General features: G+C 29.3%; 1 protein-coding gene across 1 annotated transcript in view; it reads left to right on the forward strand.

The window, feature by feature from the left end:
• Positions 1-15934, forward strand: part of LOC123301274 (pancreatic lipase-related protein 2-like) — an 87206-nt gene extending 71272 nt beyond the window's left edge. Inside the window, exon 6 of the mRNA XM_044884009.1 lies at positions 15867-15934. Within this exon, the coding sequence (XP_044739944.1) occupies positions 15867-15934 (68 nt within the window). The remainder of the gene's footprint in view (positions 1-15866) is intronic.
• The last annotated feature ends 292 nt before the right edge of the window (positions 15935-16226 follow it).

Below are 16226 nucleotides of genomic sequence, written 5' to 3' on the forward strand. Positions count from 1 at the left end.
ATAGCTTCATTCGTTTTGGCGCTACAATGCCACAGACAGACAGACACACAGACAGCGCTCAAACTTATAACACCCCCTTTTTTTAATTCGGGGGTAAATATTGTACAACACATATGATTCTAATACACCTGTAGATAGTTTGCAAGAGTACTTATATGCCTAAAGAAGCTTTATGAAATATATCAAGGTATACTAAGTTTAGTCCTAAGTTTTTAACGCCTAAAAATATTAATGCTTCGAACAAAATTTTGATATTAGTATTCATAAAATCACCTAACTAATCCATTTACGTTTGTCTGTCCGCCTACCCGTCTTTCTGTCAACACGAAAAAAGATATCAAGCTGGCATATTTATAGCTCAGAACGTAAAAAGTGAGATCGAGTTCGTAAATGAGCATCACAGGTCAACTGGGTCTTGGGTCCGTAGAACCCATCTAATAAACCGTTAGATATAGAACAAAAAATTTAAATGTAATGTTCCTTATAAAAAATAAACAACTTTTGTTTGAAACATTTTTTCATAAACATCATTGTTTACCCTTGAGGGCGCAAATTATATAGCATATATTATACGGGAATATCAGTTCTGTGTGGCTATCTACTTACATGACGTAAAAAAACAAACGATTCCGTAATCAAGACTGTCTTACATGATATTTCAACGACTAACTCTAAGACGACTAACTAAGTGTTTGATTTCATTTGTTTTTTAACCCTTAACTGGTATCGTAAATTTGACATACGTAACTGGTATCGTGGCAGCAATGCGGCCCCCATATAGTATGTTTTCTTCTAGCATGTAAGTTTTAACTATGTACTTGAATAAATGGTCAAAAATAATAAATAATAGGCTTGTTTTACGTAATCAAATAGTTTTTATTAACACAAATCTGCTTCCTTCAATAGTAGAAGAGATCACAAAATAGTATCAACATTTTGGTAATATTTTTTTCCGTTACAAATATCAATGAAAATTATAGTTTGAAAAGTTAAAATCAAAAATAACATGATTTTACTTAATCTATAAGACGTAAATTAAAAAACAAATAACGTTTTATAATCTCTAATCAAAATTTCACAAAAATCAACATGAAATAAATCTGGTATCGTGGGGGCCTGGCGGACTACAACATATGCATATCTGGGTCGCAGTAAAAGATACAGCGCCGAACGTCCGGCATCCGCTGCGAATAGCGACGTAATGAGATTACTTAGAATGGCTGATGCTCACGATGCTTAGTTTATTAGAAAATCAAGAATACGTCATGCATTGGGAACTACGATACCAGTTAAGAATTAAATCAATTCAATATCCATTATCATCTTTTTTTTTCTCAACGCAACGTACACATATTAACATTAAATATTATTATACCTAAAATATAATATCTTAAGTGTTTTGCTACTTTCTTTGAAATAATAACTACTACAATGAATAAGATGAAATCTCTTCAATACAGTTTCCGGTTTTTCGTTCGATTCCCAACAAAACAGCAAACTGAATAGAATTAATCTTATTTTAAACGTTTGTACATGCATTATAGTATAAAAGCAGCATTACTTAGATTTTAATGTTTATATATAGATATATTTATGTTTGTATTATCACCAAGTGTTATAATGAGTTTGTAAGAAAGTTAATCGAATTTTCTGTTCTTCACTCCTGTGTTTTCTTCTTTTTTTGTGGAAATAAATTCTGTAACTTTATTAAGATCACAGTTTTTTTATGTTTTTGTTCTCTGGAAAATCTTTATTTCCCCCTTTCTCGTCAGAAAGTAAACAGAAAATGGTTTTTCATAAACTTTTATTTAGCTTCACTTGGGTTGTTTTGTTAGTTAAGGTAAATCAAGTAATGGACTAGGAGATAGAGACGTGTTCTACTCGTGATATGCAACCTTCTTCGGTAATGGCGGAAAAATTGAAGTGGGCGGATGACTATGGTCTTGTCTAAGAAGTGAAAAAAGGAAATTAAAAAAATCATAATTTTTGTTTTGACATTTCTTAAATTAGGGTGAAGGAGATATAATTTATGGACATCTGTTAATAATAATGTAAGTAATGTTAAGCTTGGAGTTTTTATTAAATAACGTAATTGCCTATACATTAAGTAATATATTATGTAATGAACAGATTATTATTAGTCCTTATTAATATTACTAGCGACCCGCCCCTGCTTCGCACGGGTGCAATGCTGATACTAAATACACTACAGAAAAACTGTGAACGTTGTATATAAAAACATAGCGGCCCGCTCTGGCTTCGCACGGGTATAAAATATATAGCCTATGTGATTAAAATCGATCCAGTAGTTTTGATTTATTCATTACTGCCCGTGGCCCGCACACGTTAAATTTGGAGTAAAACAATCCCCCTTTCCCTATACCATGAAGATTTCCTGCTATCTTTGGAATATCTAAATTCATACACTACATTTTTACTTATTTACTTTTTACATTTTTAACTATTAACCTCAAAAATAGCAGTACTTCTCCACTATTTAATGGATGTTAATATACATATAAACCTTCCTCTTGATCACTCTATCTATTAAAAAAAACCGCATCAAAATCCGTTTCGTAGTTTCAAAGATTTTAGCATACAAAGGGACATAGGGACATAGGGACAGAGAAAGCGACTTTGTTTTATACTATGTAGTGATATAAATGCGAAAATAATTCTGTCTGTTTCTTTGTCTGTGTGTTTCTCAATCACGCCTAAACAAATGACCCGATTTAAATTATATTGGTACATAGACTTGAAATAGGGGACGCAAGTTTTTATGAAAATAACAAACTTTGTCCCCATTTTCACCCCCAAGGAGTCGAATAGAAACTTTGAATGTTGCATTTATTTATATCTCAGCTAAAGCCAAAAAAATACTCATGCTTCTAGCTTTAAAAATTACGTTATTTCCATACAAACTTGCGTCTTATATTTCAACCCCTTACAGCGAACACGCAGAATGACAGATTAGAGTTATTTTCGCATTTATAATGTTAGTAAGGACTAGTAAGGAGTTGTTTATTACATAATATATTGCTAAATGTACCTATAGGCAATTACATTATTTAATATAAACTCCAAGCTTAACATTACTTATATCATTATTAACAGATGTCCATAAATTGTATCTCCTTCACCCAAATTTAAGAAATGTCAAAAAAAAAATTATGGTTTTTTATTTCTTTTTTTTCACACCTTAGACAAGACCTGGTCATCCGGCCACTTCAATTTTCACTACTTAGGTGACTAAAATTATATGGGACAAAGTGCGGACATATTACATATCATGAGTAGATTTTCAAATTACCGAACTACGAACTCGTTGTTTTGTTGAATGTCCGGCAAATGTCGACAATTTCAGAGAATCGTTTACTTTATAACAATAAGGAAAAAACAGAGATGAATTTATTTGACGACGGGAAGGGAATATTTAATATTTTCCGGGCACACAATGTAAAAACAACGCACTTCATACCAAATGGGAGCAAAATCGTGCAGTTTTCAATGATTTTGAAAATATGAAATGCATATTTCAACCTTAGAGTCGTCTAGCGCCCAAACAGACTGACTTTAAAACGAAGTTAGTTCATTTGGCTAAACTAACGTTGTAAAGACTTTCAAAAGAGAGACTGTATATTTCAAACTCAATTTAATAAAAGATACTAAATTTTTTCAATGTTCTACAATAAGAATTAATCAAAAAAAATAAAAAAATAATTTTTCAAAAAGACCTTGTTTGACTATCAAATATGTTATACTCGTATGCAAATGGGAGGAAACCAAACTAAATTATAAATATAAATCCTTATTTAAATAATAACTACCGAGAACAGTTGGTATATATTCAAAAGGGCATTTTATACGTTATTTATATATTGGGTATTCCAAAAATTACTCCTTGTAGATATACATAGAGAATTGATAAGCATTCGAAAAAGAAGAATAACTTCTCATTCGGTTCCAACAACTCTTATTTAAGATTTCCTGTTCTTTAATTTCTCTAAAACGAATACTGTATTTAACGAGAATTTAAAAAAAAGACACTCGCACCAGGAGTACAACTGGAACACATACTTCTTGGATTTATACCAAGCGCTTTAGCCAATTAGGCTATACGAACTCTAGACATCAAGTGTAATTTTTTTAATTCATCGAATTTTTATTTTTGTTTATTAATCAACGTTTACGTTAGAGATAGAACAAAAGTTTAAATGAAAAAAATAAACAACTTTTGTTTGAAACATTTTTTTCGTAAACATCACTGTTTACCCGTTAGGGCGCCAATTAGAACAAAACTTGAGTGGCAATTTTCTCGAAAACTATAAAAGATAGGCTGTTGAAAATTTGCAGGTAGCTTCAACTAGTGATTTTTCAACACTTTCTGTAGAGGCCATTAACTCCATTGTTTGTTTTCACTTGTTACTTATGAATACAGTACGTATGGTACTTTAAATAATTTTTTTTAAAAGCTCCTCGAGATGTCTTTCTTAATTAATCAATATAACATCTTTCTGATTTCTTAAGAAGGTATTATAGATTTTAAAATCTTGATTAATTCTGAAAAGATGTTTTGAAATTTTTCAAAGAGCTGTTTTTTCCGACTGTATACCATATGAGAAAAAAAGACTGTATAATGAGCCTTCAATTGAAGTATGTAGGTAGAAAAAGTTCCAACTTTTTATAATAAATTAATAAAAATAACTTCTTAACGAAGGCATATTTCTAACAATTTTACAGAAAAAATACTAGACTTAATACTATGTTAAAAAAATGGGTTCTTAGTTCTTTTCTAATGTTCAGGCATATAATATAAAAATACTTTCCACAATATTTTTCATGGTAATAGGAAGAATAAAGGAGTAATAATATAAGTATGAGAAATGGTGTGACAAGAATGAAGTTACTGGTAAACAAACTTTTGTAGCACCCGATCGATTTTTATATCATTTTTAGAAGGTCGTATTTACAATGATAGTATCGTGCACGATATCTTCATCCTAGGTCTAAGCGGCGGTCCTGAGTTGATACAAGTTCACGATGAAAGGTGACTCATGATACAAAAAAGGGCTAATTCTACCTGAGCAATTATTTACAGCAATTCCAAAATATTTAAAAGGCTTTTTCAAGAACAGATTCAAAATAATAGAGATCGGTTAATTCAATTCCTCATCGTGTTGTCCTGTGAGTCTACTGCAATAGGCGTGAAGACCTGGTAGGCTCACACGTTAAGCATATTTGCCTGCAAGTCAGTACCTTATAAATTTTAACTTTTATATAACCTTTAGCGATCAGAACTAATAACTTTCTGGTAAAATAAAATATACTCGCCGCGTTTATAAGGGGGTGGGCTAAGCATACGTGCAGGGGAAGTCCCCATACACTTCTATGGGATACGGGCAAAAAAGGATAGTAAATGGCAAAAGTATGAGATACTTGGATTATTCTCTTGTACCACACAAGTGAACCGAAGATTATCGAGAGAGCTCGAGATATGAAAATTTTCCGGAAGCAGATTTTATACTAATTATTGAATGTTTTAAGCGAAATTTATAGAATTAAATGTGTTCATCGTGTGTCGCATTTATGATGAAGATACCCTCATTTTTTCGTTAGTTATGGGGATATCGATTTGAAATTTTGTACAGTCTTACATGGTGATGATTTACGTTACTTAGTGAAAATTTAGCCCTTAACATACCCAAGAAGAACGTTTTTACAAATTTGAAATATATTGAAAAGTTTTGGCAAAACCGTGTTTATCGACGATAAATGTTTTTTTTTTTAATTCCAATAGCTCATATACGCGTACTTTTTTATAAACGTTTCTATGCTTCAAATTCTATTCAATAGTTGCCTGAATATGTGCAGGTATTGACATCGAACTGGTCTAAATCGATCCAAAATAAAAAGTTACATATTTTTTGTACCAAGCTTGAGATAAAGCGAGTTTTTACAAAAAATCAACCCATTTTCAATGTGATCCTCTACGTTAAAAGTGTAAAAAAAATAGTGCATTGAATTCTACGGAAAATTACCGACTTTTTACATGTAATGGTTTACTGTATCTTGGCTTTGACCTAAAAAATGGAGATATACCAGTTTAATAGCATAAACAAGGATTTTCATAAACCATAACTGTAAACTGAGCTTTATAAAAAAGGAATTTCACTAAAAATAATAAAATCACTATCTTGTTATAACTATTGCTAAATGCGCTTTTTACATTCAATTTAACAGATGATATTAAAGTATTATTATTTACATTTTAGTAAACATACTTTTTTTGTTATTTAAATCGTTTACAGCACAAATGCTTACTATACTAAATCAAAAATTACGTAAGAAAATCGTAAAGATATTCGCTTTTAAACTATTCAAAGTTATAAAAAGGTTTGGTGTGAGCTACACACCCTCTGCCTACGGCTATATTTTCGCTTCCACTTAAAAAATAGATTTACTTTCCATAAACATTTTCCTCGATTTTCATTGTCCTTGAAGTAGTCCTAGAATTGAGCTAATCTAAACACAGGTATTAAACAAGTGAAAAGAAACAATTGGCTAAATTAATTGTTGAAATGCCATGTATAGACAGTGTTGATTACGCAATCGTTTACTTTCTTCGTAAGTAAAGAAAGATAGTCACTCTTACACACAAAGTAATAAGAGTATCTTTTTTCTCACTTCCTCAGTGGACATATTGATAAACAAAAACATAAATATATACAATAAATGTAAACAGTGATGTTTACGAAAAAATGCTTAAAACATAAATTGTTAATTTGTTTATAAGTAATATTATTTACATTTTAACTATTATTCTATCTCAAACGGCTTACAAGATGGGTCCTACGGACCTGGGTTGCTCGTTTACCCGTGAAGGCTGTGAGCCAAACGGAATCACACTAAATTTACATTTGTTATTTTGTTTCTATGGAAAATTACGTTTAATTAGATAAACCATATTTATCATTTTGCATGCTATTTTATTATTTCTTCGTGCGGTGGCGTTGCTAAAGCGATATGTTGACGTCACTGGAGTTTGAATTTATTGTATAGAAAAACCATTTTCAATTGTAAAATTAAAACAAAAATCAATTAAAAAATTTTTTTCAGAACTTTTTAGTAAACTTTCAAAAAAAATATTATTAAAAAACATGTAACTTCTCTATTGTTTTAATTTAGTTCTACTGACGGGAGCTATTTTTAGGTTTTATTCTTTTGTTTGTCTTCCAAGTTCTTTTGTTATTTTATTGATGCATCGTTGAGTGTTAAGTTTTTGAGCTTTCCAAAATTCAAAAATAATCTTTGAATTCTTAAAAACGTTATTAATGGGTATCATAGTACCATTTTAATTATTAATAATTAAAATTTAAAGCTTTAGAATGCACACTCTGTAGCGAAAATGGTGGCCTGATGATGACTTATACGACTATGGCGATTTACTTATTGACTATTTGATCGATATCTCTTCTAATATTTGTTTAAACAAGAAAATGATAATAACTTAACTTTTAAATCTACAAATTTCCTAAAACTTTAACTTAATAAGATAGAAATACATATGATGTAATGATAAAAATCACGGTTACGGAGTTATAGGTCGAAACGGTTTTTCTCAAAATGGCTGCCCTTCCTCCACCAAATTTGGTAGGATTTCGTGTATTTACATTCAGTACGTGATAAAAAAAACTTATTTTTAGAAAAAATAACTACTAAGTGCAAGAAAAAATTCTCAATTACCTGTAGCTGTAATACAATATTGAACGCGTAATATCTTCAACAATATTCATTTTAGAAAAAAAAAAAAGTTCCAAGTAAAAGTTTTAGAAAATAGATTTAAAAGTTAAGTTATTAGTTATTAGTTAAAAGTTTTTTATTGTTTAAACAAATATTAAAAGAGATATCGGTCAAATAATCAATAAGTAATTAATCATCATAGTCGTATATAAGTCATAAAAATATTTTACAAAAAAGACAGGAAATTTAATTATCTACAATAAAGGCTATCCTTTAAATGGAAGCACTTCCCTCGCCTACTTTTATAAGGATTTTGTGCATTTACATTCAGTATGTGATACTAAATCTTTTTAAATAAAAAAATAACTCCTGTAATTTAATGCAGGAAAAAATTCCATGTAGTCTGAAGTATAATCCTACTTTGTTATTGTTGGTAAAAAATTACTTTCTACAAGAATTATAATTTACAAATAAAAAACATAAGAATTGAGATTAATGAAATAAAAATTATTCTATTTTAATGGAACAAAAATTATTCCAAAATTTAATTTTATATTCTTAAAACTTATCAATGAAAAATTAAATTATTTTAATCCGCACATGAAAAATAACTGCTAAATACTTTTTTATTATTTTAAAAATGTTATATGTACCTCTATTATCTTAATAATATTATTATACCATTATAAAAGTACAATCAAAGACAAACAAATGGTTGTAATTCAATGAAAGTTACTAATCGCCGTCTTATGTAGCACGTTTGTCACTCTTGGAAGTTAGATATTTAACCTCCGTGACTGTTACTGTTAATTAAAAAGTGTGTCCTGTATTGGTTAGAAAAAGAAACTTTGAAAACTATTCATCAAACATCTATTATAGCAAACGATTGATTGAGGTGATGTATAGAACCTTTTCAGAGAGGTTTGTGGCGCTGTCCGAACACCATTTTCCAACATGCAGAATTAAGTTTTTCTCTAACTTTAAACTACTCTTTACGTCCTGAACACTTTATAAAAATTTCAGCTCGATATCTTCTTCGTTTATGAGTTATTGTGCTAGCGGACGGGCAGACTAACGAAAATGTACTAATTAGGTAATTTTATGAACACCTATACCAAAATTTTGTTCGTAACATCAATATTTCTAATCATTACAAACTTGGGACTAAATATAACATATATTTCTTGATATATTTCATATACGGGGTATAAAAGTTTACTTTTTATTTTTGAGTTAAAAGTTTCGATATTTTTAAGGTAGGATAAGGATTATTTCAGATTATTATAATTAAGAAATGAGGCATTTGTTATAAATTGCTTTGTACGAGGTCTGACACACAAAATCACTATACTACAGGGTTTTTCCCTTTTTTTTCAAAAGCGAACTGAAATTTTGCATGCACATTTAATTTGTACGACAATGCATGGTAGGGTTGTGGCGCCCGGATTTTCCCATCGCTTCCACCATATTTGATATATACATATATATACATTTTTTTTAGTCTTAAATTAAAAATTTGAATAAAAAATACTCTTTAAGGTACAAATTTTTATTGTACTAAAAAGTAGAAAATAATTTAATCTATGACTCACTCATACCCTACTAATTGTAAAAGCTTGAGGCGCTTGTGGAGTAGATGAGGCGTTCCGATTCATTTTTGATATTTTAAATTGAGCGTCCCAAGCTTTTACAAATAGTCGAGTTACATAGATAAAATTATTTTCTACTTTTTAGTACAATAAAAGCTTGCCCCTTAAAAATTATTTTTTATTAAAAATTTTTTTAACAGTTTTGAAAACATTTGTACGAGTTAAACTTTATATTTTAAATAATTCATATACCTTACAGCATAACGCTGCATCATCATACAATTTTTATAATCACATAATCTCAAAATGATATGAATAATATTTTTATGTTTTGTTTTATTTTTTGTTATAATAATAATAATAATAATAATAATGATTATATTATGATAATAATATTATATATATGACAGTTATGTATACCCCCAGTAAACGTTATTTTATTTTAGAATTAAAAATATCTTTTACAAAAGCTAAATAATACCCACCCATATGTGTAACCTAAGGTATATGATTAAAATTTAATTATATTATAATATTCAATACTTAAAAGATGTATACAACAACCTATTAAAATTACCTACTATATAATTATATTTATGATTAAATAATTATTATATTAATACAATATAATATATTTAAATAAAATTATATTCATTTATATCTACTAACGAATAATGTTATGAAGTTATTTTAACTAAATCACGCAAATCTACTCATTATATAGGATGTCCTTTACATTTCCAGCTACAGATTAGGGTAATCATAGACAACTAATGATTATATAAATTTTTATTATCTATGAGGGTAATTGTCTATTGTTAACTTCGCAGTATTCGCACCGTGCGCGAGTTTTATTGGAGGCGTTTCCATGGTAACGATACACTACTTTAATTATATAATTGTATGGATATATATATATATAATTATATGGATTGCATTTATGACTTACATTGAAAATTAAATATTATTGTCTCACAAATTTAAATAAGTAATTGTGATAATTTACATTTAAAAAATAATATTGTGCGATTGATTTCTTATTTTCACAATTTTTAATACATTAAGTTTAATTAATTAGTGTTTTTTAATAATTTTAATTTGACATTTTCTATAACATTAAGATGTAAAGAATTTCAAATTAGTCATAATAACCTCCTTTATCGCCAAAATTTTTCACTGGAAGCGCTGGCATCGATTTTACTAGCCCTACCATGACTACGCACACAACGAATAGGAAATTATTTTCAGCATATTTTTACTTTTCATGGTCAGGACGAGGCATTAACACCAATTTAGAGAAGAAGTATGTGTAGTCATTTTTTTGTCATCGATATCGCGCGAACAAAAAAATTATATCGTGTTCTTTGAGGTATCGATTAACGGCGTATTAACGGCAATATAATCCGAAAAGAATTTCATAACATTCAGTTGAGTCGGTTGAGTTTTTAATTTTTTTTTTATAACTCTTTAATATACTGGAAAGTTATTCGTGTGGAACTCAAAGGTCGTACCAGACCCACCCCATGGTTTGTTAAACTTATAATGTATCTAATTTTGTAAGAGCATCTAATTATTAATTGGTTTAATAATTAATTTTTGCGTGAAAGCGTAACAAACAAACAAACAAACATCCTTACTTTCACATTTATAATATCAGCCCAGTTCCTCCTGGGAGTTTTGACATAGGATTTCCGTAATGGTGAATGAATTTGTAAGGTCGAAGTGGAATTGTCTTTTTTATAGCATAAATTGAAAAGTTTACCACTTTTTTTTTGTGCTCTTTATTTTTCGATCATTATTTTTCGATTTTCGGAAAAATTTATTGTTTGAGCAAATAATTATATTTTAAATAGTATGTATATCCATTATATATGAAGTATATAGCAAGGTAAAAAAAATATAACAAGCAGAAGATTTTATAGCGTGCTCACGACGTACAAAGTGAGTTTGCGTTCGTAAAGTTCAATTGAGTATCTTTTAAACCGTTAGAGATAGAACAAAAATTTAAACATAAATAATATTTCTTACAAAAAAATAAACAACTTTTGTTTGAAACATTTTTTCATAAACACCACTGTTTACCCGTGAAGGAGCAAATTAAGACAAAACTTTGGTTTTCATTTTCTACAAACAACATATTTATTTCAAACCCCTTTGAAATAAATATGTTATGATGACAGTTTTTCCTGTTATTTTCGTGTTACTTTCGACCCGCTAGTATGGTCGAAAGTAACAACTTACGAATTTTTTTTTCTATGTGATTCATACAAAATATACAATTATAAGGAAAATGAAAATACTAATGCAAAGAGAATGCACGGAATTTATATATGGATATAATAATTTCATTAAAATAGTAACACCTATCTAGCAACCAAAGTGAAAGTACAAAGTGTTACTTTCGTACCCGGTTTCCCCTATATAAGAATATTAGGATAAGGATAAGGATAAATTTTGTCGTCGTATTTTCCCTGATAAGGTCGCCAAGAAAAAATGGTAGCCGGTTTTTTTCGAAAATTTTATTTTTAAATTCTATAAAATAAAAAACAAAACAATAAAATTTTGACCAGCCAGTACTTGAAGAAATTTAAGACGAACAAAATAAGACCAAGTGCGTTTTAAATGAATATCATCAAAAGTGTTGTTACACCCTATCTAATTAGTACAATGACTACAATTTGTCATGCAGGTCATAATTTTGGCACTAAAAGAATAAAATTAAAACTTTTAAAAAAAAGTTTATGAATATCGTTATATTCTGTAGGAAAAATTCCTTGTAATAAACCTATCGCCTACATAAATAATAAGTAATCAACCATTAAACTTCTTCAAATGTTTCAAAAAAAATTATCACTCACATCAGTCATTTAGAAACTAACATTGTTATTAGACGTCAATTACAAAAATACATGCCATACTTTTGTTACAAATAGATAAATATCTAAGTCGCTCAAGGCTTCAATTGTCATTGATTTCTTTTACTTCCATGTACCAAGTAAAAGAGATATTTTATTAGTCACCCAGCTGATCATTTTCATTGAATAAAAAGATTGTTGAACGACCATAGAATTTTTATTTATTTATTTTGTAGAAATTATTGTGTTTAAAAAGTAATAGACTTAATACTTAGTACCTTTTTCGTATAAATTAGGATAGAAAGTAGTTAGTAGTTTTTATACCATGCATATATGAAATATGCAAGGTATACTAAGTTTAGTCCCAAGTTTGTAAAGCTTAAAAATATTGATGCTACGCACAAAATTTTGGTACAGGTTTTCATAAAATCACCTAGTCCGTCCGTCCGTCTGTCAACTCGATAACTCAAAAACGAAAAAAGATATAAAGCTCAATTTTTACAACGTACTCAGAACGTAAAAAGTGAGGTCGAGTTCGTAAATGAGCAACATAGGTCAATTGGATCTTGGGTTCGTAGGACCCATTAACCGTTAGAGATAGAACAAAGGTTTAAATGTAAAAAATGTTCCTTATAAAAAACAAAACAACTTTTGTTTGATACATTTTTTCGTAAACATCACTGTTTACCCGTGAGGGCGCAAATTAGGCGTAAATTGTATAGTATGTATTATATGGGAATATCACTTATATTAGTTATGTATCTGTGACATGTATAGGTATATATATAATGTGATAGAGTAATCAAACCTGTCTATGCATGGTATTTCAACAATTAACTCAGCCAATTGTTTGTTTTCACTTCTTACGTATAAACTTGCGTGTTTGTCGTTTATTAACTTATAGTGTATTATTCATTTATAAACTTAGTATATTTTTCGTTCATAAACTTAGTGTTTTTCGTATAAACTTATAAGTTAATTTGATATAAAATAAATTTATCTAAGAATAATAACAAACTTTCAAACTTTTCTGGATGTTGTTGCCGAAATTCCCAGTTTAGCTATCCAAATTTCCTTTCGACTTATTAATTATCGATACGTTTTTAAATGTTATTCAGCTTTAGGAAATTCATGTAAAATATTATTCAATGAATTACATTCAGCTACACAGCAATGTCTATTTAAAGGAATTTTATTTGATTTTCAAAAAAATTTTCGTTTTTCAAAACAAACCAAAAATAATATATCCAAATATGGGCAACCTAAATTATTTAATCGTAGATAATCACTATAAATCGCATATAATTAACAATCATAATTTTAGCCAAGCCGTACATCTATATAATATTCTATAAAGTGCCTTATAAAATTTTCCAATTAAAATCGGTAGATAGAGTCTTCCTTAGTAGGATTGTCCAAATAAAAAAAAAAACGATTTTGAAGATCCCTGAATCTATTTTGATATGTGACTTCAAACTATAAAACAAAAATGCAAAGCGTAAAAAACTATTTTTATACCCTGTATATATGAAATATATTTCTAAGTATACTAATTTCAGCCCCAAGTTCGTAACGCTTAGAAATAGGTGTTCGTACTGAAGTCGTGTGATTGCGACCCCTGTAGTCCACACGACTAACTTCCCAGAGGGGGAAAAAACATTAAAAAAAGGTATTGTTAGCCTTCATAGATTATTCTTCGAACATGTACTGCAGCTTATGCTGAAACGATCATTATCTCCATAGATAAATAATGTGTTTTATCTACATTTCAGATTGTGTTTATTCAGTTTTATAAAGTCTTTTTAATATCATTAAAAAACGGCTCAACTAATTCTGCTGAAAACTCTTCCAGTTCTTAAATACGCGATTACGCGTCAAATAAGCCCAGTCAGGTGTTAATGTCATAACTGATTCGCACACACACACACACACACACACAGAAATCACATTGAGAAGGTTTGATTCGGATATTGCGGCCTTGAAACCGCGGAAATATGTCAAACTGGAGATTTTCAAAACCGGCCCCATTACATTAACTTCCTCTAGGAAGTTAAAAAAGATATCTAGCTGAAATTTATACTCCAATCTGTTTACACAACATGACGATAAGCAGCTGAAACTGGGTTTTAGAGGGCAACTTTCACGAAAACGGCTAGCTTTTTAACAGTATAGTACAGGTAAAGTAAGATTAAATTAAAAATTTGGCGGCAAAATATGTACCACAATGAAACGTTGTTAATTAACTTTATCTTGGTATTAGAAATGAAAATCTGCCGAGTTCTACCAAAATTTAGGCGACCTCCCCCCTCCAAAGGGTTTATGAGCAGGGGCGAAATTTAAAAAAATGCAAATTACAAAAAAGTATGCATCAAATAAATAAAAAAGTTCAAATAAAAATTCCAGCTGATGTAATTGTAGACATTTTTTTTTTCAACTTTTTATTTTCAAAATTGACCGAGATATGCCAATTTTAAAATTGAATTTTTATGCCCATTCAATCAAATGAGAAATGATCCATCTCGTAAACCGTTAGAGATAGAACAAAAGTTTAAATGTAAAAGCTATATTTCTTATAAAATTTAACAACTTTTGATTGAAACATTCTTTCAAAAACATTATTGTTTAACCGTGAGGGAGCAACTTTGATAAAACCTTAGGTGTCGATTTTCTCCAAAACTATAAAAGATAAGGAGTTGAAAATTTGCACATGGCTTCAACTAGTGGTGAAACATTCTAGAAGATCAATAATTTAAGCCTAATATATTTGAAAAATTGAAATACCTATAGATAGACGTTCATAAAATCACCTATTTAGTCTCGCCTTCCTTGTCTGTCCGTCTGTCTGGAAACACGATAACTCAAAAACGAAAAGAGATCGGAAGGAACCAGTTAAAAATTGCATTTAAATTTATTTTTTTTTAAATGTAAAAATACTGTCAAAAGCTTTCTTACACACTTTACGAAGCCATTTTTTTAGCAACGCCTTCAGATCAGTTATCAATATGTAGATTATATGAAAGTAAATATTATTTATGTGTACACACAAATTTCGTAGAAAAGTAGTGCAAAAAATCAAAATGTATTAAATTAATATTAGGAGAACATGTTTTAAAAGCAGTGCCATTTAAAATATTTTTACAGTTGCTGATTAACTTCTTAATGATGGGTTGAGTATTAGGAAAACATCTATAAAAAAGTAACATTCGTATCATTTAAAATTATTTTTTCGTTAAAATTATTTATATTACCCAGCCCGTTTTTTCCTAAGCGATTACTATAGTTTTAGTCCGTGAGTATATTTTTCGTCTGAAACCAACAGGATAAGCTTGAAAATTAGGGATGAATCGTGGAATTTAAAAAAGGAATAAGGACGATAAGGTATGGGCAGAAAAAAACATGCTGGAGAAATAATATATAAGGATTAATTTAGTGAATAGATTATAATTTGTGAGCGCTTCATTTAGAAGTTAACATTCGCATGCGCATTGGCATTCGCGAAAATGGGAAATAAACAATCGCATTCGCGAATGTACAAAATGTAACATTCGTCCCACGACTAGTATATACCTACGTAAATACGTGCCTCACGCATAAGTCAGAATCCATTTCCTGTATAATCGTAGAATATTGAATATTTTACTTTAGTCATGTAGTTTTTACTAATCTACTTCTTTCTTTATAGCGATATCGACAATTTCCATTATCCCGCATAAATCAAAAGTTATTAGTCGTATAATGTTGAAACGTTGAATATTTGGACTATTGTACAATTGTACAATTTATTATGATAAAAAAGTTAATATCTAGTTTTGGGCCTCTCTTTTTACTAATAATAATAATAATAATAATTGGGTTTAACCTCCGTTTCTCTGACATATACGCCTCTTTTTACTAATTAAAATATTTTCTTAGTTGCCCTAAACCCATTTTGACAAGTTCGTGAGCATCCAAGGAAGTCACGTGGCGAATACATTAGGTATTTTTTATTAAAAGAATTTTTAATTAGGTATTTATAACTGAATATAAATAAAATACCTGCTCA

This window comes from Chrysoperla carnea, chromosome 5, assembly GCF_905475395.1.
Source record: "Chrysoperla carnea chromosome 5, inChrCarn1.1, whole genome shotgun sequence".
Taxonomy (NCBI): Eukaryota; Metazoa; Arthropoda; class Insecta; order Neuroptera; family Chrysopidae; genus Chrysoperla; species Chrysoperla carnea.